General features: G+C 40.1%; 1 protein-coding gene across 1 annotated transcript; it reads right to left on the reverse strand.

Annotated features, from left to right (window-relative positions):
• Window positions 1–580: 580 nt before the first annotated feature.
• RNF2 (ring finger protein 2) lies at window positions 581–24,218 on the reverse strand. Its single transcript, XM_034409621.3, has 7 exons — window positions 23,993–24,218; window positions 9,480–9,568; window positions 9,100–9,260; window positions 7,517–7,732; window positions 5,861–6,133; window positions 5,490–5,661; window positions 581–2,440 (listed from the first exon to the last, which is right to left on the reverse strand). Exons 2-7 carry the CDS (start codon window positions 9,564–9,566, stop codon window positions 2,339–2,341), a joined length of 1,011 nt encoding a protein of 336 aa, XP_034265512.1. The 5' UTR covers window positions 9,567–9,568; window positions 23,993–24,218; the 3' UTR covers window positions 581–2,338.
• Window positions 24,219–25,011: the final 793 nt, after the last annotated feature.

Genomic DNA, 25,011 nt, shown 5'->3' on the forward strand with positions numbered 1-25,011 from the left:
GTAATGAGGAATCTCTTCCTCCAAATCCTACACCTTTACAGGAAGAATAACCAGCTGCTTTGATCAGTATGTAGTTGTTGGATGATTCAATGATCCAAGGTGGTCTCCCTTTACTGCTTCTATTGCTCAGATAGGGAATCTCAAAAAGGGATAATCAAAGACAACCGTCTTCTGTAGTACTTGTTTCACAATATACTATAGTAAAGAAAAGAAAAACTGTTGTGGAGAAAACAGTGAGATTTGTTAAGGCTGGGCGGAAAGTTGAGAGGGGCACTAAATGGACAAGTTGCTGCTTCAGAATTATTCTCATCTCCTTCAGAGCTCATAGCATTACTGTAAATGGATATGAATCACATCAGATCTTAGTTAGTCACAGAGGATGTATTATTATCTGTTCGGGCTCTTATTTCTCTTTGGGATTTCTTACATATACCCATGATCTCTGAACTTCAGGAATGAGAGATGTAACATTTAATGACAGGACTGTCACTTTTCCAAAATAGCTTGCTTGTGAAAATGTGGCAGTAAGGCAACGTCTCAAAGCTGCCAATAGTTAATCCATTAAAAAGTCACAGTGCAATTTATTGATTAAAACAGCTACTTTATATATTTAAGTAAATATAAATACTTATAGAATTCACCATAACAGAAGTTAAAAATTCACATTCTTTCCCACCAACTTGGGACCAATGTACCTTCCCCCTAGACAGATAAATCTTTTCAGAATGCTATATTTGATCTGCATCTAGGGCTAAACAATTTCTTGGATAGGTCATAAAGCAAGTTTTTTTTGCACCTGATGTTTGCTTATACAAAACCATTTTTTCACATAAAAAGAAATGTGATTATATTTAGTGGACATGCACTAGCAAGCTATATAGTTTGTACATTACACCAAAAATACTGAACAAAACTGAATAAGCATGATACATCTTCCCCATCCCACCCCCAACCCAGCTTGGACTTATTAACTGTCATGGCACAAACTGGTAAAAAAATTCAGGAACCTCTAACATTGAACCGAGTACTATAAACCATTTTCTTTCAGTATGATCATCAGATCTTTTGAATTAGTAGGCATCTTCTCAGCTTTGAATTGCAGTAATTGATTTTTTGACTTTTACACTAGATCATAATTTTAAGACCAATAACCATAAGAAGTTGGTAAATATTGAAGTTAATCCCCTACAAATCCACACTTTTCTGTAACATTTCCTTTCTTAGCATATTCAAAACTCAAGAGTACTGGGGAACATTTCAGTGAAAAGAAGGGTGTTTTTTTTTAACATCAGACATACAGAAGGATAAGTCTTCTGCTATGTCATGGATGATAACTGATTTACAGAAATTTAGATGCTACGATATGTAAGAATAGTTTTGATCCTATCAAAATTAAAGATCATTACAATCCACATTGCATTTACTTATATCACAAGTGCCAAGTATAATTGACGTGGGAAAGTTTGTTCAAAGAAATCTGTCAACATTTGCATCATTGATTACTATTTTTAAGTAGCATCAGTACAAATCAGTAAATTTTCCCCCTTTTTTCTGGGAATGTTAATATGATTGTAGCATCATGAGGAACTGTGATTAATAAAATTTGGAACTTGTCTCAGAAATGTATGCTCATTCTGTAAAGTCTTTTCCCAGAGCTAGTTCTATGTCACTCTTTAAACTGCAATTAAGCAATGCAACAGTATTAGAGTTAGTGCTCTCTTAGCTATAATGTGAAGTTGGAAAGAATAATTTACCTTTAATATGATGAAAACAGGAAAAGGAGTAGCTTGCATTCCCATGGACACTGGGAATGAAGACAATGTTGTATATGGGCTGGCTTTTTATTTACAAAGCAGAATGACATTACAGGGCATTGCATAAGAATTCAGATACCGCTGTGAACAATCTATCTTCCAGCCCGTTATTTCTTTAGCATCTGAATTATTTATTAGCAGACCTATTCTTAATCATATATAACTAACAGAATTATCGCATCTTTGTTCGTCAATGTACATAAAGGTGCTAGTGAGTCTGCTCATCTAAAGCCTTCCAACATTCCATGTTCCGAAGAAATTTTGCTGCCACTAACTTCACGCACATGAACCAAGAGCCACCAAAATGAAAAGAACACATACGACAGTAACAATGGAATGTTCTGATCATTCAGTTCTTCAGAAAGAAAAATATAAGTTAAATATCACACAAAATACTGTCTAAAGATACTCATTGGGGAATCCAAGTCTATGTGCAGTTGTCCATGATGCAGAGGATGGTACTTCAACTTAAAGCAAAGATATAAAAGCAATTATTGTTCCAACTCAAAGCCTTTTTATAAGGCTTATTTGTGTTCCTTCGTTGGTGCATAGTAGAGCTCCATCGGCTTATTCACTTTCCAGTACTTTTCACTGACCAACTCCAAGGAAAAAGAACCGTTTAATACCTAGAGTGGAAGCCAAAAATAGGGCCAAAGTTAAAAATAGAAAAGTGTTTATTGCCATTTGAAAATGAATAATAAAAGAACAACCAGTAACTAGAAAATTACCAAACACTGACAAATCACAGCTGGTCAACAACATTCGCTCCTGTCTATGAATAGCCTAATATAAACCAGATGTTTCAGTTCCAAAGGAAAAGCAGCTGCACAGCAAATGAGCGTGTTATAGTATATTTCCATAAAAAAGGCTACAGATCTTTTTAAATATGTCCCTCCCATTGTAAAATAGAGCTCGGTGCTTTAGTAAACAGTATGATCGTTTATAGTAAGCACGCTTGAAATTTCTGCACTCTGCCATCAAGGTAAATAAAGCTACTTTGTTCGAATACAGCAATGTCAAAAGCCACTCCACTTTGCAAACTGAAATTAAAAAATATTATACCAATTCTGATCTTTGAACACTGAATATGACAGAAGAGCAAATATCTTTAGATTTTCAAACATTTAACATTTTGAAAAAAATCGATCAACATTTAAATTTTTGGGTTTAAGTAATAACAAAGCTTTTAGCTGTCTGTATTTTTGTCCAGTATCTTTCATCAAGAACACCTTGTCAATCACAATCAAAAACTATTTACATTTCCCCATCAAATATGCTAGCAATATCATGGGACATAGTCCTGGTTGCTTGTTAAAAGCATGGAATGAAATCACAGTAACACAACTGCCTGGTATAGGAGTCAGTAAGTAGAACATGACAACAGCAATTAATATCAGCATCATGAGCTCAGGTACAGATAGTTATCAAGATATGACAGGCCATTTAATGAACATTTGAAGTTACAAGAGACCCCTCCTACAAAAACTACATTCAAAGTTATGACGGGGCAGTGACCCTATGATCATTCACCTTACTTGACAGCACCCTGTCTCACTCCCTATTCCACCCCACCAGAACCCTGTAGCACTTGGGCCTGTTCCCACACGCTCATCATGTACGACACTCTCCAAATCTCATGTGGAAGGAGGACAGGCCATGTATCCCCAGGATGCACAGCAGTGATCCAAATGTGGCCATTTTGTCCCACCCACTTATGGTAATTATAATTACAAATGGGCAGGACATAATTGTGCATATAGTACTGCATCCAGCACATATTTAGTAACACCTAAACACTTTTTATTCAAACACCTAAATAGACTGAACTCTAAGTGCAGGCCTAGCTCCCAAAATTACTTGCTACTAACAATGCACAATTCTATTCAGTGGATCAAATAGCTCTTTTCAACTAGATCAAGAACAGATGGCTAAATTTAATTTAGACCATATACTGGTACATTTAAGTTTACACTAAAAGCCTCAAATCCTTTAAGATTGATACAATGTGTATGGGAGGCTAGGTCTAATTTAGTTCTTTTAAGTACACAATTCAATAACGAATAAATATATCAGACAGCTAGATTCCCTACAATATCCTTTTTATTATATGCTCCCACAATTTGTGAGCTTCACCACAGTGAACACTAATTCTGAAAAAATGAGGGTGTGTCATGTAGTAGGCCAGTCAGTAGGGAGCTGCAGCCATTAAAGACTGCAGACTCTTTTTTAGGCACTGTAAAAACAGCAGTAAGTTCCCATTAGTTTCCAGGATGTTGGAAGAAGCACACTTTATATTTAAATCGTGCCCAAAATTAAAAGACCGTTCATCCTTCTTATACATCATGTAAGAGATCAAAATCCCAGATATACAAATAGAAGTTTCCTAGTATATTCATAGGTTAGCCATATTAGTAAGAGTTTTATGGAATCTTAAAGACTAATCCATTTATTATAATAATCACATAAACTTTTGTACAGTCAACTTCCTCAAATGCATGGAGTCCAGGCAACAAGCAGCTATTGTAGGAGGTGGAAGGAGAAGAGGGAATAGTGAGAAGGGAATGGAGAGGCAAGAGAGTGACTATTAACAAAGCAGAAGCTTAAATGAAACACAACCTTGCACTGAAAAATAGTGTAAAATCCTATACTATAAGAAATCTTAGTTTATTCTGAGAGTATTAGTATTAAATCTTTTGGTTCAACTGGTGCAGGATAAAATGTGTCTTTAAAATTGATCTGTTCAAGAATAATTATCTTGGGCACAATGATAAGAATATTTTCAGAGTCTGAAATTATTCCATTGCCATTTTTAGTGTTCATGTATCAGTGAATTGCATGCCTTCCCTCTCAAAAAAAAAACAAAAAAAAAAAAACAAAATGTTTCTGCTTCGTTAATGGTCAACATCTCTCACAATTCTTCATTTCCCTTCTTTTTAAATTTTTTTTTAAATTTTTTAATTTGATTTATATGCCGCCCTTCTCCGAAGACTCAGGGCGGCTTACAATGCGTTAAGCAATAGCCTTCATACTTTTGTATATTTTATATAAAGTCAGCTTATTTCCCCCACAATCTGGGTCCTTTGCCCACCTGACAAGAATACATTTTGCCCTTTTTGCCAGGACTCTACTCCCTTCTGTTGAAACAGGACTGTTCTTTGCAAAGGCTTATGAGATAATAAATGGTAAGGCTTTAATGTACAACAAAGCACTTGGTTGTTTGCATTATATTTTTGGAAATTCCTCCCTCTACATGTTTACCTTTCATGGTAGGGGATAAATAATTCTGCTAGGTTTGTATAAGAAAATGAGATGAACAGGAAAGGCTCAGAAACAAATCAACAATGGTCTGAAACTAGATTTTCCTCACCTCTTTTTAGAAACATATGCACACATGTGCTTTTTTCCCTCTTAGTTCATATTGTAATGCATACATGTTACCACAAGTGAAATTAAACAGAAAAAAAAATCCTTTTCAGAAAATTTCCACAGAGGCTTAAATCTGGATATATAGATCATACCTTTTAGACACATTGTCAACATCACACATCCTGACAGCATACCCTATTTACTCTGCCTCTGTATGTTTAGCCCTGGGCATAATGACATTCTAAATAGAATTCAAATTTATTTTGAAACAATGCCTTTTCCCAACTGCATTTTTGCTCAGTTACTCACGGTGAATTGGCCATTAGCTGTAGCAATATAAATTGTGTATTGCTTCTCACTGGCTGTTTCAAGATTCATCTGATTAGACTCTCCTTTGCTCCGAAGTTCTTCTAAGGCTAGCCTCACAGCTAGGTACTTGGACAAGTGATCAACAGTGGCATTGCCTGAGGTCTTAATATACCTGTACAAAAGCAAAGATGGTTTATGTGCCTACAGGTTACAAGAAGGAAGACTGACAGATATAGAAAGGCTTGCAAGGAAAACAATCCCACAGATATGTAAAAGCAATCCAGTATTTTCTATTGTTTATTCTATATGAAGTCATTCAGAGCCTACCATATTCAGTATTCCTTCTAAAATAAAAATGAACCATTGCTTACCTTGTCTGTGCACTGTCATCATTTTCCATAAGCGTAGGATGGGGTCTGAAAACTAATTCTATTTCACTTGCACCATCCAATACTGGGTCTATGGCAACTGTTGTATTGTTATTGTCAAGTTCAAGCCCAGAATCATCAGAGGTTTTGGTCCTTTTGTTACTTGGTCCAGCCTCCTGATTACTGTGGGTTGAAGCATTACTACAATGCGAACTGTCACCATTGTCTTCTGCTCCGCTGCCATTCTCTATTTGTTGCTTCTTTCCTCTCTGTAATCTAGTTAGAAAAATCAAGAAACAATCCAAATTCTTTAATTTCAGAGTCTTTGTGTCAACTAGCAAATTTTGCCCAATCCAAGCTATGATTATTTTTTCACTAAATACACATATCCAACGTACAACCCATCACCCACCATTTAGTCTATATAAAATAGATACTATGCTACATAATATAAAAAACTGCCCAACATCTGTACATAATATTCAGCATTCTAGTTCTACTGCTGTTTTGAATTCAGTTCTGAAATGTAATAACAATATGTCCTATTATGGATGCACAGTTGTGAAATTCTCTGTTAATAATCAACAACTTCCAGATGAATTAAAACTATATCAAAGCTGATTCTCTAAATTTTAAAATACTTGGGGGGGGGGGAAGCAGTAAGTCAGCTCATAATGTAGAAAAGAACAAGTGTGGAAGCTGATGCCAAGGTAGCATATACAATCAACCCTGTTTTTCCTTTTATTTGTGCAGGCATATTAAAAGGCTATAGATATAAGGGCTACAACAGCTTTTAATATATGATACACTTAAAGACAAGTTGGCTAAGATTCAAAACATATTACCTTAAATTATTAAGAAATTGCAATATTTCCCCCATAAAGGAGGGTGTTTTTCAATTCAGTAAAAAGAAAATGTGGATTAATGATTGATTCTAAAGCACACAGAGATAGAATAAAATAATTTTTCAAATTTGGGAGAGGGCTATGTAAAATACATCAAATAGATCTCCCATGAATGTAAGTGGTAAGAAAAATACAATAGTTTCATGAAATAGCAGTTTAACTTCAAGGAGATAAGTAGCAGGCAAATAAATTCTATAGCTGTAGTTTTAAAACAGTAGTAGTATTAATCCTGAATACCAATGCATTACATTCTTCTTCTGCCATGAGGAAATTCATTATGTAAAATAATTCACATATTACAAATATATTTAATATTTATAGTATTTAGTAGACATGTCATTTGAAATATAGATTTTGAACAAAAATTAGGATATGGATAGATATAATGTTGCTGGATACAATGAAGCACTGGAATTTAGGCTGTTGTTGTCAATTTTGTATGATCCACAGTTTACAAATTAAAGAAAAAAAAAAGCAGGAATTTATTTAAAAATGTAAACTTTTCAATTATTTCAAATAAATATACATTTGACACTACCCAATATAGATTCAGAGCACTGATCTATTCAATCCAGTAATGTGTATTTCAAATAGAAGTGATTATCTAGCTTTCTGGTACGCAACATTTTCTTTCTATTCTTTTTTATGTTGGGGTCTGAAGACGGAGATTGATCGTCATACAAATAAGCATGCGGACAATCATTCAACTAGAGAACACCGTATATACATCTTTTCACTGCATATAATTTTTTACCTGTTCAAGGCTTGGATTTTCAAGCCCTCCTCAATGCTGTGGCTCAAAGCTTGTTGATTATTGTGCTTGCTGATCCTTGCTAAAACTCTCTCCTGGTGAGCCTCATATTCATCTCGACTTGGGTAAATTTTACTGATAAGGGCATCAAAATTTGGATCCGGCCTCAAAGATCTTTTGGAAACAAGCTTTTTACGACAAGTAGGGCATTCTTTGTTTCTGAGAATAAAAAAAAAAAGAATTCAAAAAATATGTTCTTACCTAATTCAAAAAAATTGTATAATTATTGCATTGTTGGCATATCTTTGCCATTTCTTTTGAAATACTTAACTATTAGTCAGACTGGCAACAGTTATTTGTTAATTTTGCACATCTCAGAATCTGAATCCTTGAAGGTTAACGAATTTGTTACACTCATACTGACATTATAAGGTTTGTACATAATTGACAAAGACTTAGCAGTTAAAAAGCATGAGGCAGTACAGACTTCAATAGAGTGATTTGATCAATCCTCACTGACCTTCATTGCTTAGTCCTGTACATTATTTGATGACAACTTTAACAGTACAAGGAACCTCAAATTCTTTATCTATACACTTTTTCAAAGGCTGAAAAAAAGTAAATCATTACTTGGAGTCAGTGTAATATACTGGATGCAAATCTTGATTTGAACTCCAAATTGAAGTACCTGCTTGGATATAAGATGCTCCGGATGACCTTGGATCAGGTATTGCTCCAGCAAACCTATCTCACAAGCCGAAAAGGAAAATATTTGTGGCTCAGGGCTGAAATGAAGGGTCCTTGGTGCTCTCCGAGCTTGGTTTTCTTGCAAATGCTTCATTACCCAAGCTAGGTAACATCATCAGTGCTGATGATGTTAACTAGTTTAGCTAATGAAACGTCTGCAAGAAAACCAAGCTCGGAGTGCACCAAGGACCTCCATCTCACAAGAATAAGTAGGATAGCAAAAAATACTCATCCCATCCTGATTGCAAATTCTTTATAACCTTCTTTGGGTCTCAAATGTGGCCAGCCACATATAATAGGTGATAGAAGACAATTTCAGAGGAGAAAGAAGACAAAAATATTTTTATAGGTCCTTTGTGGTAGAGCTGTGACAGCAACAAGCAGACAATAGACACCCTTCTGAGGTCAGTAAAATGAGGATCCAGATTTTTGGGAGCAATATGCTGACTCTGTAAACAGCTTAGAGGGGGCTATAAAGCACTATGAAGAGATATATTAGTCATATTGCTATAATCCCATATATTATTAAATGTTGGCAGCAATCTGCTTTTTCCCCCCTTTCCTATCCACCCCCCTTTCTTGTTGAAATAAGAAGCACCTAGGTTTATTTATAATTACTCTAAAAATTTCCACGCCAAATCACATGCTCCAGCATGGGGCAAAAAACAGTGACCTTATCCATATCTGAAACATTTGTGCATCACTGGCTGTATCCCATGAGGTTTCAACTCCAAAAAACCTTTTGAATCACTGGTTTACACTATGAACAGAATTCCAAGATATAATTCAGTACTGTAACAGTGGTGATGTGTTGTTGTTGTTTTGGTCAACCGACTTACCCACTTCTAAGGGCTGTGATAATGCAATCAGCACAAAATCGATGTAGACATTCCTTAGTAGTCATGGTATTTTTCAGCATATCCAAACAAATGGGACACATTAGCTCACTGTGGAGACTTCGGGGTGACACCACTATCTCCAGGCCATCTGTTATAGCTTCCTAACAATCAAAATAGTTTTTTCAAGAAATTATTTCCTTGCTCCATTGAAATTAATATTTACAAATGCTACATTTTTATTACTCTTATAACTGCATTACTTTTCTTAGTACCTAATTTCTTTTAGTACAAACTATTTGTGGTGTGGAAGATCACATTCAATACAATGATACAAGCTACATACCACTATATAAAGATGGAGAAGAAAGTAACTATAGTACCTGAGGTGTTCTTTGAAGTTCATATAAGCTGAGTTCCCATGTTTTGCTCAATGGTTGTGTGCCATTTGTCTGTACAGCCTGAGACATGGCTAAAAAAAAATAGAATCATCATCATCATCATTTTATCCAACTTTTTTTATATAAATAAAATTCAAGATGGCAAATATCCCCAATATTCCTGCTTATTTTTCCCCACAAGCCTGTGAGGTAAGTTGGGCCTAGAGAGAAAGACCAGCCCAAAATCACCAGGCAATTTTCATAATTTTAATAAATCATGTAGATTGGATAGATTGGACATAACCATAAGAATAATCCTGCTAGAGCAGGATAAGATCCATTCTTATAGTGACTAATGAAATACCTCTAGGGTGCACTCCCAAGTAGGAGACAGATACCACCACAGTTCACCTAAAATTGGTATTTGGAATCAAACTGCCTCCACACAGATAATGATGGGTTATCAAGCTTATACTGGTTTTTAGCTAACTTCTTTTCCATGAATCTAGTCAATCGCTTTTGAAGGCATTCAAGTTAGTGACCATTACCATGTTTTGTGGTGGTTGATTCCATTATTTGGTTAATTATACAAAGTGTGAAGTACTATACTTCTCTTTGTCCCTTCCAAAACTCCTTTCAAGTTTCACTTAGTTCAATTAGTTTCCTTGGATGACTATAGGATGGTGATGGCTAATCTTTTTGCCATCGCATGCCAAAAGCAGGGGGAGCGCGGGGGGGGGGGGGTCGCGCGCGCACATGCCCAGACCCATAATTCTATGAGCCCCACTCCGTGCATGTGTGCATGACACCCCCGTGCTTCCTCCGCTTTTGGCATGCGATGGCACGGTGGGTCCAGTAGGCCCATTTTTCACCCTCCTCAGGCTCCAGAGCCTTTCTCGGAGCCTGGGGAGGGCGAAAACAGCCTCCCCCCCCGAAGGCCCTCTGGAGGCTGGAAATGGCCTGTTTGCCAACTTCCAGGGGGCCCAGAAGGCCCAAAAATCAGCTGGCCAGCACGCGCATATGCACTGGAGCTGAGCTCATGTGCCCACTGATATGGCTCTGCATGCCACCTGTGGCACACATGCCATAGGTTCACCATCACAGCTATAGGACATTAAGTTTTCAAACAGTGTGAAAAATTTCTCTCTACTTCTACACTATCAATCAGACAAGTCAAACACAAGGCCTGTGGGCTGGATCCAGCCCGTGATGGGCCCAGAGATGGCAAGAGGCTGGCCGCCACCACCCTGGTGTGCATACAGGGGTTCTGCAGCCCACGCAAGTGGGTCCCAGCGCTGCGACTGCTGGCCCGGCCTTCCAAGCAGCAGGGAAGCAGAGGTGGGGGTGGGTGCAAAGGGACGTAATCCAGCCTGCTGGACACACATGGCAGCCACACACTCACCATTTGTTTTTGTTTGCCCACAGCCGCCACAGCTGGGTTGGGCAGATGGCTGCCCGAATTGCGTGCCTCCCCCCACATCTCTGCCGGTCCCACCGTTTGTTTTTGTTTATCTGCACTCAGCACAGCTGGGATAGGGCAGGCGACTGCGTGGCCACTTGGCAGGCAAAACTGCATGCCTCCTCCTGTGCCTATGCCACCTGCTGCCGCCACCATGGGACCTGGCCCCCGCCATCCAAACCTCCTCCTCCAGCTCTGCTACACACGTGAGATGAGCTTCTTACCTGCTGCCCCACCCATGATGGCCCCAGCAAATGGGAGGGGTGGAGAGCTCCCATCCTCAAGAGGCAGCCGGGACTCCCTCCCCACTCTTCCCCACCAGATTCCCTTCACATTCCTTTCTATTAAATATATTTGTACAACAGGACAAACTATTGTTGTATTCTAAATTCAAGGAAGACTAGGACTAAGGCTTCCATCGCTGGGTTGCAAAAATCTGGGTGCCTTCTAGATCAGGGGTTCCCACACCAGACTGTAAAGCGGTCCCAGTCCCTGGCCTGTTTGGAATAGGGCCGTGCAAGCAAGCAAAGCATCATCTGCGCATGTGTGGGATTTTGGTAGCACACAAAACTACCTCCATCCCTGATCCATGAAAAAACTGTCTTCCACAAAACTGGTACCTGGTGCCAAAAAGGTTGGGGACCACCACTCTAGATGGCAAAAGATATAGAATCTTCTCTTTGTTGTCACATGGCCTTCTTGATTTCCTCATGCCAAGAGGCTTGTTCTGAGGTCCCACTGCTTCTTATAGTTGAAACTCTTGGGACTGTTTTTGAATTTTATTTTAACAAAACATAGAACACCCAAGCCACTTTTAGTTTTGTTCTATTGCACCAGCCTGATGGAACTTTAAGAATGAATGTTTTGTTTCAAGTTTGGAAAAAACACACTTTCCATTTCATGGTCACTCCAAACTTAAATAATATATTAACTGAAATACACAGACTGGTTAATACAATACCAAGCCTAAGTAAGCCAATCCTGCCATACCATAGGTATAATTAATACATGATTCTAACACATTTTTCCACTGTCCCTTTATTTTTAGAAGCAGATATTTTTGGTTCTTTTAAGTATGATGCTTTCCAGATGTGAAATCTTCAACTACAAGAATTCCCCATCAGCATAGTTACTGTTGAGAATTTTGACTCAAACCTCCACATGTAAGGATGGAATTGAGGTTGGAGACTATTTTATTGTTTGTCACAAACTATTATTAAATATGTTACTGTTAGCCACAAGACTCTTATTATAAACCTCATGAAGTAGGAGGGACAATATTTTAGGATTTATATTTAGTTTTTCTAAAAACTAGAAAAATTAAAATCACATTGATTTTCCACATTTCAGGTATTCAAGCAGCAAAATGGGTGCATTTCTCTATAGTCCCAAATTAGAACAAAAAATTCCAACTCTGTCTTCTTCATTGATATCATGACATCACCATAGTTTTTGTAGTCCTAAGGTAAGATCGCAACATAAAATGGTAGAGGTCAAAAATGATTGTCTATCCTTGAAATGATACTTTAATTTTCACAATGGATGAATGGCGCCAAAGATGATGAAGTTAATAGCGATGGCTAAAACTCAACTTTGTTACTTTTATATGATAATATATACTAGCCACTTATACAACAACAAACCTATCTAATCAACAAAATCCAAAATCAAAGTTTAATTTTTTTTCCACCTCAAAGTTGAAAAGCAGTTTCCAAGTAGAAACAAAAGTAATTGCATTCTTTTCTTTAATCAAAGCAGTCCATTTAGCTATTTCTGCTAACTCCATCAACTTTTGCAGCCATTTGTCTGTTGTGGGAATCAAAGTATCCTTCCATTTTTGTGCAAAAAGTATTCTTGTGCTATCAACATATACATTATAGCATCAAAAGTCCAAAAAATTTTCAATATATTCATTTAAAAATCTTCTGTATTAAGATGTGAATCCTACTCCAATATTTCTTTGCTTTCTCACATATCCATCATAAATGATAAAAACTTCCTTCTTTACATTTACATTTCCAACATTCATTTGAATGGATGAGAAGAGAAATGTCTTCAAGGAAAAAGCAAAGAAAGTCCAGTTGCCTCTTGAAAAAGCACCTTTTGGATGTTCAAGCATTATATTATATTCAAAGTTCTTTGCCCTTACAAATGATACAATGAGTATATTCACTGTCCAAGTTCAATTCCAATAATACAGGTGAAACTCTGAAAATTAGAATATCGTGCAAAAGTTCATTTATTTCAGTAATGCAACTTAAAGGGTGAAACTAATATATGAGATAGACTCATTACATGCAAAGCGAGATAGTTCAAGCCTTGATTTGTCATAATTTTGATGATTATGGCTTACAGCTCACGAAAACCCCAAATTCACAATCTCAGAAAATTAGATTACATGAAATCAATAAAACAAGGATTGTACATAGAATATCGGACCTCTGAAAAGTATAAGTATGCATATGTACTCAGTACTTGGTTTGGGCCCCCTTTGCATCAATTACTGCCTCAATGCGGCGTGGCATGGATGCTATCAGCCTGTGGCACTGCTGAGGTGTTATGGAAGACCAGGATGCTTCAATAGCGTCATTCAGCACTTCTGCATTGTTCGATCTCATCTCTCTCATCTTTCTCTTGGCAATGCCCCATAGATTCTCTATGGGGTTCAGGTCAGGCGAGTTTGCTGGCCAATCAAGCACAGTAATCCCATGGTCATTGAACCAGGTTTTGGTACTTTTGGCAGTGTGGGCAGGTGCACGTCCTGCTGGAAAATGAAGTCAGCATCCCCATAAAGATCATCTGCGGAAGGAAGCATGAAGTGCTCCAAAATCTCCTGGTAGACGGCTGCGTTGACCCTGGACTTAATGAAGCACAGTGGACCAACACCAGCAGATGACATGGCTCCCCAAATCAACACAGACTGTGGAAACTTCACACTGGACTTGAAGCATCTTGCAGTGTATGCCTCTCCATTCTTCCTCCAGACTCTGGGTCCTTGGTTTCCAAATGAGATGCAAAAGTTGCTCTCATCAGAAAAGAGGACTTTGGACCACTGACCAGTTCTTTTTGTCTTTAGCCCAGGTAAGACGCTTCTGATGTTGTTTGTTGTTCAGGAGTGGCTTGACAAGAGGAATACGACATTTCCAGGATCCGTCTGTGTGTGGTGGCTCTTGATGCACTGACTCCAGCCTCAGTCCACTCCTTGTGAAAGTCCCCAACACTTTTGAATGGCCTTTTCCTGACAATCCTCTCCAGGCTGCGGTCATCCCTGCTGCTTGTGCACCTTTTTCTTCCACACTTTTCCCTTCCACATAACTTTCTATTAATGTGCTTTGATACAGCACTCTGGGAACATCCAACTTCTTTTGCAATTACCTTTTGAGGGTTTCTCTCCTTATGGAGGGTGTCAATGATGGTTTTCTGCACAACTGTCAGGTCAGCAGTCTTTCCCATGATTGTGATTCCTACTGAACCAGACTGAGAGACCATTTAAAGGCTCAGGAACCCTTTGCAGGTGTTATGGCTTACTTAGCTGATTAGAGTGAGACACTTTGAGCCTAGAATATTGAACCTTTTCACAATATTCTAATTTTCTGAGATTGTGAATGTGGGGTTTTCATGAGCTGTAAGCCATAATCATCAAAATTATGACAAATCAAGGCTTGAACTATCTCGCTTTGCATGTAATGAGTCTATCTCATATATTAGTTTCACCTTTTAAGTTGCATTACTGAAATAGATGAACTTTTGCATGATATTCTAATTTTTCGAGTTTCACCTGTAATTTATAAACCTTAGCAATAATGTGTTCATAACTACCACACAGTAAGATTTCCAATTCATTCTTCACAAAATCAAATATATAGCTTTTTTGTGTGTGTAGTTTAAATCTTTCTTTCAATTGTAAATATGTAAACCAATGGCAAACACATCCTTCTGACTTCAACTTCTCTTTAGATTTGAGGATAAGGGAAACTCCCAAGGAGGCATCTTTGCAGAGAATCTTAGTTTATATTTATTCCAAACTCTTAGGATGGCACATCAAACGAAGTGATTATTAAAATCAACATTTACTTTAATCTTATCATACCATGAATAGCCATCCAAATCTTAATTCATGGTCCTCTAGCTCAAGTAACTTCTTATTTAGAGTCATCCACTGTTTCAGTCAGACCAAACAACAGGCATGAAACTACAATTTCAAATCTGATAAGCCCAAGCTTCCTCTTTCCTTAGCATCTTGCAATATTTTATATCTAATTCTTGTTTTCTTCCCTTGTCATATAAACTTAAGAGATGTCCATCTGCCATAGTTTAAATGAAGTATCAGTTACAAGTACTGGTAAAGTCTGAAACAAAAAGAGCATCTTTGGTAAAATATTTATCTTAATTACAGAGAAATTCAACCCAATAAAGATAGTTGCAATTGTCCCATCTTAATAAGTTTTTAAAATATCATTCCAAAGAGGCACAAAGTTATTTTGTGACACCCAGCTCTACATCTCCACCCCAGGCCACCCCAACGATGCCCTTGAAGTGATGTCCCAGTGCCTGGAGGCTGTGCGGACCTGGATGGGGAGAAACAGGCTCCGACTCAACCCTTCCAAGACCGAGTGGCTGTGGCTTCCGGCGTCCTGATATAGCCAGCTGGTGCCATCGCTGGTTATTGGGGGCGAATCACTGGCCCCCATGGAGAGGACTCGCAACTTGGGCGTCCTCCTGGATGCACGGCTGTCTTTAGAAGAGCATATGATGGCCGTGGCCAAGGGGGCTTTTTATCAGGTTCGCCTGATACGCCAGTTGCGTCCCTTTCTGGATCAGGACTCCCTACGCACGGTCACTCAGGCGCTCATCACCTCCCGCCTGGACTACTGCAATGCTCTCTACATGGGGCTCCCCCTGGGGTGCACCCGGAGGCTCCAGCTGGTCCAGAATGCGGCCGCGCGGGGGATTATGGGAGCAACGGGCGCTCCCATGTGACACCTCTCCTGCGCGAGCTGCACTGGCTCCCGGTGGTCTTCCAGGTGTGCTTCAAGGTGTTGGTGACCACCTTTAAAGCGCTCCATGTCTTAGGGCCGGGGTATCTACGAGACTGCCTTCTGCCACCAATAGCCTCCCACCGGCCAGTACACTCGCACAGAGAGGGCCTCCTCAGGGTGCCGTCCGCCAGACAATGTCGGCTGGTGACTCCCAGGGTGAGAGCCTTCTCTGTGGGGGCGCCCGCCCTCTAGAACAACCTCCCCCCAGAGATACGCACAATACCAGACCTCCGGACTTTTCGTCGGGCCCTGAAAACTTATTTATTTCACCTAGCCGGGCTTGCTTGATCTCACTGTTTTGGTTAAATTGAATTGATTTTAATTGGGTTGTTTTAAATTGTGGCCAAAAATATTTCATTATTTTTTAAACTGTTTTTAAATTTTGTATGTTCTGTTTTATTCTGGCTGTTCACCGCCCTGAGTCCTGCTGGAGAAGGGCAGTATACAAATTAAAATAAATAAATAAATAAATAAATTTTGAAAGTTTTGTATTTGCCAATATAACCCCCAGGTATTTCACATTTTTCTCTACCTTAAACTCAATTTTTTAGTCAATATTTCACTATATTGAGAGGTCATATTCTTAACAAGCATTGTTGTCTTCTGTTTATTTATTTGAAAACCTGCTAAAGCTCCAAACATTTAATTTCTTCATCAAATATTCTATATTAATTTTCAGGTCTTGTAAAAGTATAATTAAATCATCAGCAAATGCTCTCAACTTCCTTTTTGATATTTATGTCTGTTATTTTCTCATCTTGCCTAATATCCATATTCAAACTTCCAACACCAATATAAACAGCACGGTAGATAAGAGGCTTTCTTACCTCGTACCCTTTTGAATTTCACATCATTTATTTAAATTTCTATCAATAATCTTTGCTTGTTGTGATGTATAAACTGCTTTGATCCCTTGAATAAATTTTCCCCCAAAGTCCCTATCTTCCAAAACTTTAAACATAAAAACCCAATTTAAGATGTCAAAAGCGCTCTCTGAATCCAAAAACATTAAAGCTGCCTGTTTCTCATTATGGTACTGTAGGTATTCAATAATGTTCAAAATAGTTTTCACATTGCCTCTTAACTGTCTCTTTGACAAAAACCAGATTGATCTTTATGAATATATGTCTGTAAAACCTTCCTCAATCTTTCTGCCAACAGTCAAAAATAATCCAGTTTCAAATTCTTTTTTCCTAAACCTCATACCTTAACTACAATGTACTCACAAAACTATAGTAATATTTATAATGTAACAGATTAACACTTTAATTTATTTATTAGGACACACTTTTTGTTACCAAAAGCAGATACTGAACCTTTAAGGAGGCAGTCCTTTGACAAATCCACATTATAACAAACCCAAGAGCATTAATTCATTCAGTTTACAAGATGATACAAATAAAGCAAACAAACTTTCCAAAATATTCTTTATTATTATTAACAGGAAAAAGCTTTTGAATCAAGAACATTCCTATCACCAATGAGAAAGGGCAAAAGATTCAGAATTGTATGACAATAACAGTGGCCAAACAGGAGCTTCTGAAATTTGGCAAGTATGAGACAAAGGAGTCAGGCTGATTTACTGAATCACAATAAATGTAGGTAGCCTGTTTGTAATGTAGCTTGTTTGATCCCATCTTATTACAGTACGTAAACTCATCCGCTATCTAGTATTCACAGGCGTGCTACCTTTGAATATGAAGGTTCAGTTCAGCCATCAACAGCAACTCTCTATGGCAGGATAAATATTAGACTCAGCTAAAGAGGAAAATTTATTTATTTATTTATTTTATTTTGTCGCATTTCTATGCCGCTCAAGGGACTCTGGGCGGCTTACAACAAAGAATAAAACAATGCGAACAATCCCATAAAAAATGTTAAAAAGAAAAACATTTAACACATTAAAAACTTTAAAAACGTTAGAACACATGTACTCCAATTTGTGGCCGGGTCTCACAAGATCATTATAACGAGATCAACGGCCCCAGGCCTGCCAGAAGAGCCAGGTCTTCACCGTTTTGCGGAAGGCCAATAGGGTGGGGGGGTCCGGACCTCAGGAGGTAATTGGTTCCAGAGAGCCGGGGCAGCCACAGAGAAGGCCCTCCCCTGCGAGCCCGCCAGCCGACATTGTTTAGCTGACGGGACCCAGAGGAGACCAACTCTGTGGGATCTTACCGGTCACTGGGAGCTATGTGGTAGAAGGCGGTCACGAAGATAGCCTGGCCCTGAGCCATATAGGGCTTTAAAGGTAATGACCAACACCTTGAATTGCACCCGGAGACCAATAGGGAGCCAGTGCAGCTCGCAGAGAATTGGTGTAATGTGAGTGTATCTAGGCGCACCCACTATAACTCGCGGGTCTGCATTCTGGACCAATTGTAGTCTCCGAACACTTTTCAAGAGTAGCCTCATGTAGAGCGTGTTGCAATAATCCAACCGTGAGGTGACAAGGGCATGAGTGACTGTGGAGAGCCTCCTGATCCAAGTAAGGTCGCAATTGGTGCACCAGACGAACCTGTGCAAAGGTCCCCTTAGCTACAGCTGTCAGACTCGTCTCAGCTGTCAGACTCCAGTCTCAGCTGTGAGTCTAGAAGAACACCCAAATTGCGAGCCCGTTCTGAGGGGGGCACTTTCTCACCCCCCAGAACCAAGGATGGACAATCGACATAGTCTTTAGGGGGCAATACCCACAGCCATTCAGTCTTGTCTGGGTTAAGTCTGAGCCTGTTGACTCCCATCCAGATCCTCACGGCACATCACATCTACTGCCTCACTGAACTGATGAGGGGTGGAGATATACAGCTGGGTATCATCAGCATATTGCTGATATCCCACCCCGTGTCATCAGATGATTTCACCCAGTGGTTTCATGTAGATGTTAAATAGGAGGGGAGAGAGGACCAAGCCCTGAGACACCCCGCAGACGAGGGGCCTAGGGGTCGACCTGTCCTCCTACCAGCACCGACTGTGATCGACCAGAGAGATAGGAGGCGAACCACCGCAACACGATGCCTCCCACTCCTAGCTCCCTTAGTCGCCCCAGAAGGATACCATGGTCAATGGTATCGAAATCCGTTAAGAGATCAAGTAGCACCAAGATAGAGGAATGACCCCTGTCTCGGGCTCGCCAGAAATCATCCATCAGCATGACCAAGGCAGTTTCCGTGCTATAGCCAGGTCTGAAACTGGACTGAAAAGGGTCCAGATAATCCGTTTCATCTAATGACCGCAGGAGCTGAAGTGCCACCACCTTCTCTACAACCTTTCCCACAAAGGATAGGTTGGAGACTGGACGAAAGTTTTTTTAATTCTGCTGGGTCCAGGGAAGGCTTCTTGAGGAGGGGCCTTATAACTGCTTCCTTTAAGGGCTGCGGGAAGGAACCCTCCCTCAAGGACGCATTAACTAAAGCCTGGAGCCAGCCTCGTGTCATCTACCTGCTGGCTGAAACCAGTCAGGAGGGGCACGAGTCCAACAAACAAGTGGAGGAACTCATCGCCCCTACAGCCTTGTCCACTTCCTCAGGAGTCACTGGCTCAAACTCCTCCCACACAATAGGACTAAGACCCACCCGTCATCTCGGTCGGTATTGCTCAATCAGAATCCAGGTCCATCCGAATCTGAGCGATTTTATCTGACAGAAACTGTACAAATTCCTCAGCTCTACCCTGCAAGGGCTCCTCTGTTCCCCCAACCTTAAGGAGGGAGCGAGTTACCCTAAATAGGGCAGTTGGGCGAGAATCAGCGGATGCAATAAGTGCAGAAAAATGTGAACATTTTGCTGCCCGTATCGCCACTAAGTAAGTCTGACAAAGGCTCTTAAAAGTGTTCGGTCGGATTCGGATTTACTGGTTCTCCAGCGTCGCTCTAGACGTCTCTTCTGGCACTTTATCTCCCGGAGCTCCTCAGTGAACCAGGGAGCTTTCCTGGATCCTGGAAAAGATTCTCAACGTATGAAAAAACATTTCAGACATGTCAATTGCTGTATAAACCAATGTTGGAGACCAAGAGAGCAATGCTATTTTGTTCACATTCCTTTCTTTCTGCATTTTTTTTTCCTGCAAGCCCATGACATATTTTTGCTTTAACTATTTTATTTGACTAATCAGAATAGGAACATTAAAAAGTGGAGTATAACTGACTTATATGGACTATTTTACAACCATTTACTTTGCCCCATAGCGGTAATCAAAATTCTAATTTTTCCCATTTAGGATACTTTCCATGCTTCACAGAATCCAGAATCTAAGCCACAAAGTAGTGTATGTACATATGTACTTATTTGTCATTTCTAAAGGCATCCACAGGTTGCATTTGTTTTGTGTATTTGATATTTAATATGTATACATGTATACATATTAATAATTCACATTCCTTTTTTATGCACTTACATAGTTATAATCATACTTCTATAAACAAGAACTTACAAGTATAAAATTTTACACTTTCAGCATTTATTATTTTGCATATAATAGACTTCAATAAACATTTTTAATCAAAATCACTTACAGTATAAAAATATTTGACTTTTCTTAGTTCATTCTAAAGGGAAGATCATTCATCACTTCAACTTCAGTGTGAACTTCTATTTTTTTTTTCTTTCATTCAATCATGTCCAATTCTCATAGCTACGTAGACAAGTCCTTGTAGCTTTTTTGAAAGGTTTTTCAGAAGCGGCTTGCCATTGTCTCTTTGTAAGGCTGAGAGAAAATGACTGGCCAAAGGTCATCCAGCTGCTTCATGGACAAGATGGGATTAGAACTCATGATCTCCCAGTTTTTAACCTACTGTCTTAAATACTGCATCAAACTGGCTCTTCGACTTCTATTAGAGCACTTAATTTCTTTGATTGCTTCTTTGCCTAATATAAAATAGGCTAAATGAATTATTTTCTATTTTTAATTTAAAATACTTTTTTGGATAAGTAATTTTTCAGCAGATAATTTTCTTTGGAAGCAAACAAATATTTAAAACACACTATATCTTGATTCCAAATTAAGACTCAAGGCCACCTTCTGTATGTCTAACCTTGAATTTTAGAGAGAGTTATCAACTTTCTGAAAAGTCTACCAGCTGCAAATATTCCTTATTTGGGATATAGACTCTGTAGACCAGTGGTTCTCAACCTGTGGGTCGGGACCCCTTTGGGGGTCGAATGACCCTTTCACAGGGGTTGCCTAAGACCATCAGAAAACACATATTTTCGATGGTTTTAGGAATAATTTTATGGTTGGGGGTCACCACAAAATGATGAACTGTATTAAAGGGTCATGGATTAGGAAGGTTGAGAAACACTGCTGTAGACTCTGACTAAAACAAGCATACATAAAATTGTGATTCCTATATAGGTAATACGCAGGCTCTGTGGAACACAGACTATTAATACATTAAATTCTTGTGATGGTGGCAAATATCTGTAGCTCGGGTATAGGATGAGGGAGAGGTTTGTTCTCTTAGCCTGGTAAGGAAACGTTTGGAAACCAACCCACAAGCTAGGAGAACAAACCTCCAACCACATTAAATTCCATCTAAATAAAATTTATGAAATCTTTTTTTTTACAACATTGTTTTTAACCATTAAAGCATACTGATCAATTATCAATCAAATATTATCTAAATGTTATCATTTTACCATAGATTAACCTATGACAAACTCAACAAATATTCAGTGAAACTAATACTATCGTAAACATAAGTATCTTTAAAGCTCATCATTTAACCACACTTTTAATTTTACAATTTTAAATGTTGGAATATTGCTGGAATGGCATGGTTGCGCAGCAGTTAAAACACTAGACTTGTCAGCTGGAAAGCCAGCATCCTGGGTTTGAGACCTTAGTGCCACGTGACCGGGTAAGCTCCCATCCTCATCCCAGGTCCTATCAACCTAGCACTTCAAAAGCATACATATACAAGTAAATAGGTGCCAATTTGGTCAGAAAGTAACAGCCCTCTCTGATGTCGTGCTGGCCACATGACCAAGGAAATGTCTTTGCTGGCTCAATGGCCTTGAAATGGAGATGAGCACTGCCCCCTATAGCTGGCAACAACTAGAGGAGAAAAATCCACAGGGATCCCTTTACCTTTTTTAAATGTTGGAAACTGAACAACAGAATTCCCATCTTATTTGGTTTAAACTTAAAGCAGTGAGTTTTACTATTTTGAACAAATCAAAAAAGTCAAGTATCACAAAGTGATTGTACTCTTTTGGCAAGCTACAAACACCCAACCAGCCTCTTGTCATACCTACAAAAAGCAGTATCTCTGGTCAATCCTGACAATTTTTGAAAGCTCAGAGAGTTCAAAGTCCACAAGAGAAATGTTTTTAAAAATACAGGTAGTCCTCGCCTTACAACAATTCATTTAGTGACAGTTCAAAGTTACAATGTCACTGAAAAAAAGTGACTTATGACCGTTTTTCACATTTACAACCATTGCAGCATCCCCATGGTCATATGATGAAAATTCAGATGCTCAGCAACTGACTCATATTCATGACAGGAGATGTGTCCAGGAGTCATGTGATGACCTTCTGCAACCTTCTGAGAAGCAAACTCAACGGGGAAATCAGTTTCACTTAACAACCATGTTACTAATTTGCCAACCGCAGCAATTCACTTAACAATAGCAGCAAGAAAAATGGGGACAAAACACACTTAACAAATGTTTCACTTAGCAAACAGAAATGTCGGGTTCAATTGTGGTCGTCAATTGAGGGCTGCTCGTAAAGCAACAACTAGCAACCAAAGCTCTTTCAAAGGGACTAAGCTACTGCATATTGTTACACATATCGCTCATCAAAATACAAGTCTGTCTTAACTTAGTATTTAGTGTTAATGGGTAGGTATATACATATGCGTCTTTATTATGCGCTCTAGAAAGGCTGCAGAGAAGAGCAACCAAGATGATTAGTGGACTGGAGGCTAAAACATACAATGAACGGTTGCAGGAACTGGGCATGGCTAGTTTAGTGAAGAGAAAGACCAGGGGAAACATGATAGCAGGGTTCCAATATTTGAGGGGCTGCCCCAGAGAGGAGGGAGCCAAGCTATTTTCCAAAGCGCCCGAAGGCCAGACAAGGAATAATGGATGGAAACTGATCAAGGAGAGCTTCAACCTAGAAATAAGAAGAAATTTTCTGACAGTGACCAACGGAACAGCTTGCCTTCATCACTGGACGCTAAAGAGAGACTGGACTGCCATGGTGTAGGCAGAGTCTCCTGCTTGGGCAGGGGTTGGACTAGATGACCTACAGGGTCCCTTCCAACTCTGGTAATCTGTTATAAAATATCTATATGTGTGTTATGTATGTGTACACTTTTGAGAGCAGGCCACAGAATTTCATTTTTAATTTTTGCCAGAGTCCCACAGGGGAAAAAACACCGAGAATAAAGCTTATCTTATTTAACTTTCACTTTCCCTAACGAAAGGACGGGTGGCAACAAGTACCCCACTTGCACTTCTTCTATGTAAGAAAAGAGCCACACACACAAACGCAAACCTTTTCCTTAAAGGTTCGAGGACCCAAAGCTTTGGCAAGAGAAAGCAGTTGGGCGAATGCACACATGCAAGAGTCCCTGGGGGGGGGGGGGGGAACAATCGCCATTTGTTCCCGCTAACCCTGGCCGGGGCCATCCGGGGGGCCGGAGCGATTCCGACCGCCTTAGGCTACGCGTAGGTAGGTGAAGGCAGCCGGAGCAGCGGAGACAGGTTACCCACCGCGGCTGACATCTTGACTGCCCCCTTCCAGAGCGCCGACTGTCTTTCTTAGCCTGAAAAGGGGGATGTCTGAAAAGGAAGGGGGGGCGGTAGAAAGGGGAGGCGCGTCCCACTGAGCGCCCCAGTAACGACTTCTCCGCGGGGGGGGGGCGGGGGCGCGAGATTTTCAGCCCCGAAAGGGGAACCAGGCGGAGGCTTTTGTAGCCGGGGGAGCCTCCCTTTCGAGCCGCGTCCCGCTCTCCTCGTCAGCTGAGCTAGCCCAGCCAGAGCCCCGCCGCCCCGTCCCCTTTTTATTACTCACCGGCCCCGTTGCTGGCGAGGTCTCGGAGGCCGGCCCGCTCCCGGCCGCGCGCCTGGTTCTCCTGCCCGTCGTGGTCGCCGTCACCGCCCCCGCCGTCGGCGCCCCCGCCCCCTACTCCCCCCCCCGCAGCCAGGGCTGAGGCGCGTCGACCGCCGTTCGCCCCAGCCCCCCCTTCCTCGCTAAGCAACCCAATATGGCGAGCAGCGGCAAACAGTGGCCGCAAAGGACGCTGGGAAAAACAAGCAGGGAGAGTATTCAGGCCACGTCAGAAACGGAGTGGGCGGCGATGTTCGCGGAAACTCCGCCCGTTGGCCACGCCCCTCTCGGCTCTCTTAATTTAATTTAATTTAATTTATATGCCGCCCCTCCCCGAAGACTCAGGGCGGCTCTCTTGTCCTGAGCTTCTTTGCGGGACTGGCGGTGGTTGGTGTGGGGTTCCGTTGCTGTGTCCTAGGCCTAGGCAGTTCAACGGTCGTTTGCCTTCCTGCTGTATTGTTCACTTCTCAAAATCACCTATTCCTTCTTCCAAAATCACTTACTTCTTCTTTTACAACTTCCTCAACTTTGATTCCCCTTACCTTCTACTTTCTATAACTTCTTTCTTCTTACTTTCTATTACTGCTCACTCTACCTACCCTAGCTGTTCTAAATCCTTTAAATTTCACTGTCTACCCTAACCCCCCCCCCCCGTCTCTCTCACTGTGTGTACATATATGTAAATAATTGCTGTCTCCCCCACCCTCTCTCTCTCCTACCTCTCGCTCTGTCTGTACATATTATACATATTACATTTGGTGCCTTCAAGTCAGTCTGGACTCCTGACTAATCTTTGCAGTTTTTTGGCGAGATTTTGGAAGTCGTTTGTCCTTACCGCCTTGGTCACCCAGCTAGCTTTGTGCCTAAAGTAAGACTCACAGTCTCCCAGTTTCTAATCTGATACCTTAATCCTACAAAATTCCCTTTCTATCTACCCATTCTAATACGTTTTAAAATTTATAATACTGAATTTGTCTTTTGAT

This window comes from Pantherophis guttatus, chromosome 3, assembly GCF_059756535.1.
Source record: "Pantherophis guttatus breed Tessera chromosome 3, ASM5975653v1, whole genome shotgun sequence".
Classification (NCBI taxonomy): domain Eukaryota; kingdom Metazoa; phylum Chordata; class Lepidosauria; order Squamata; family Colubridae; genus Pantherophis; species Pantherophis guttatus.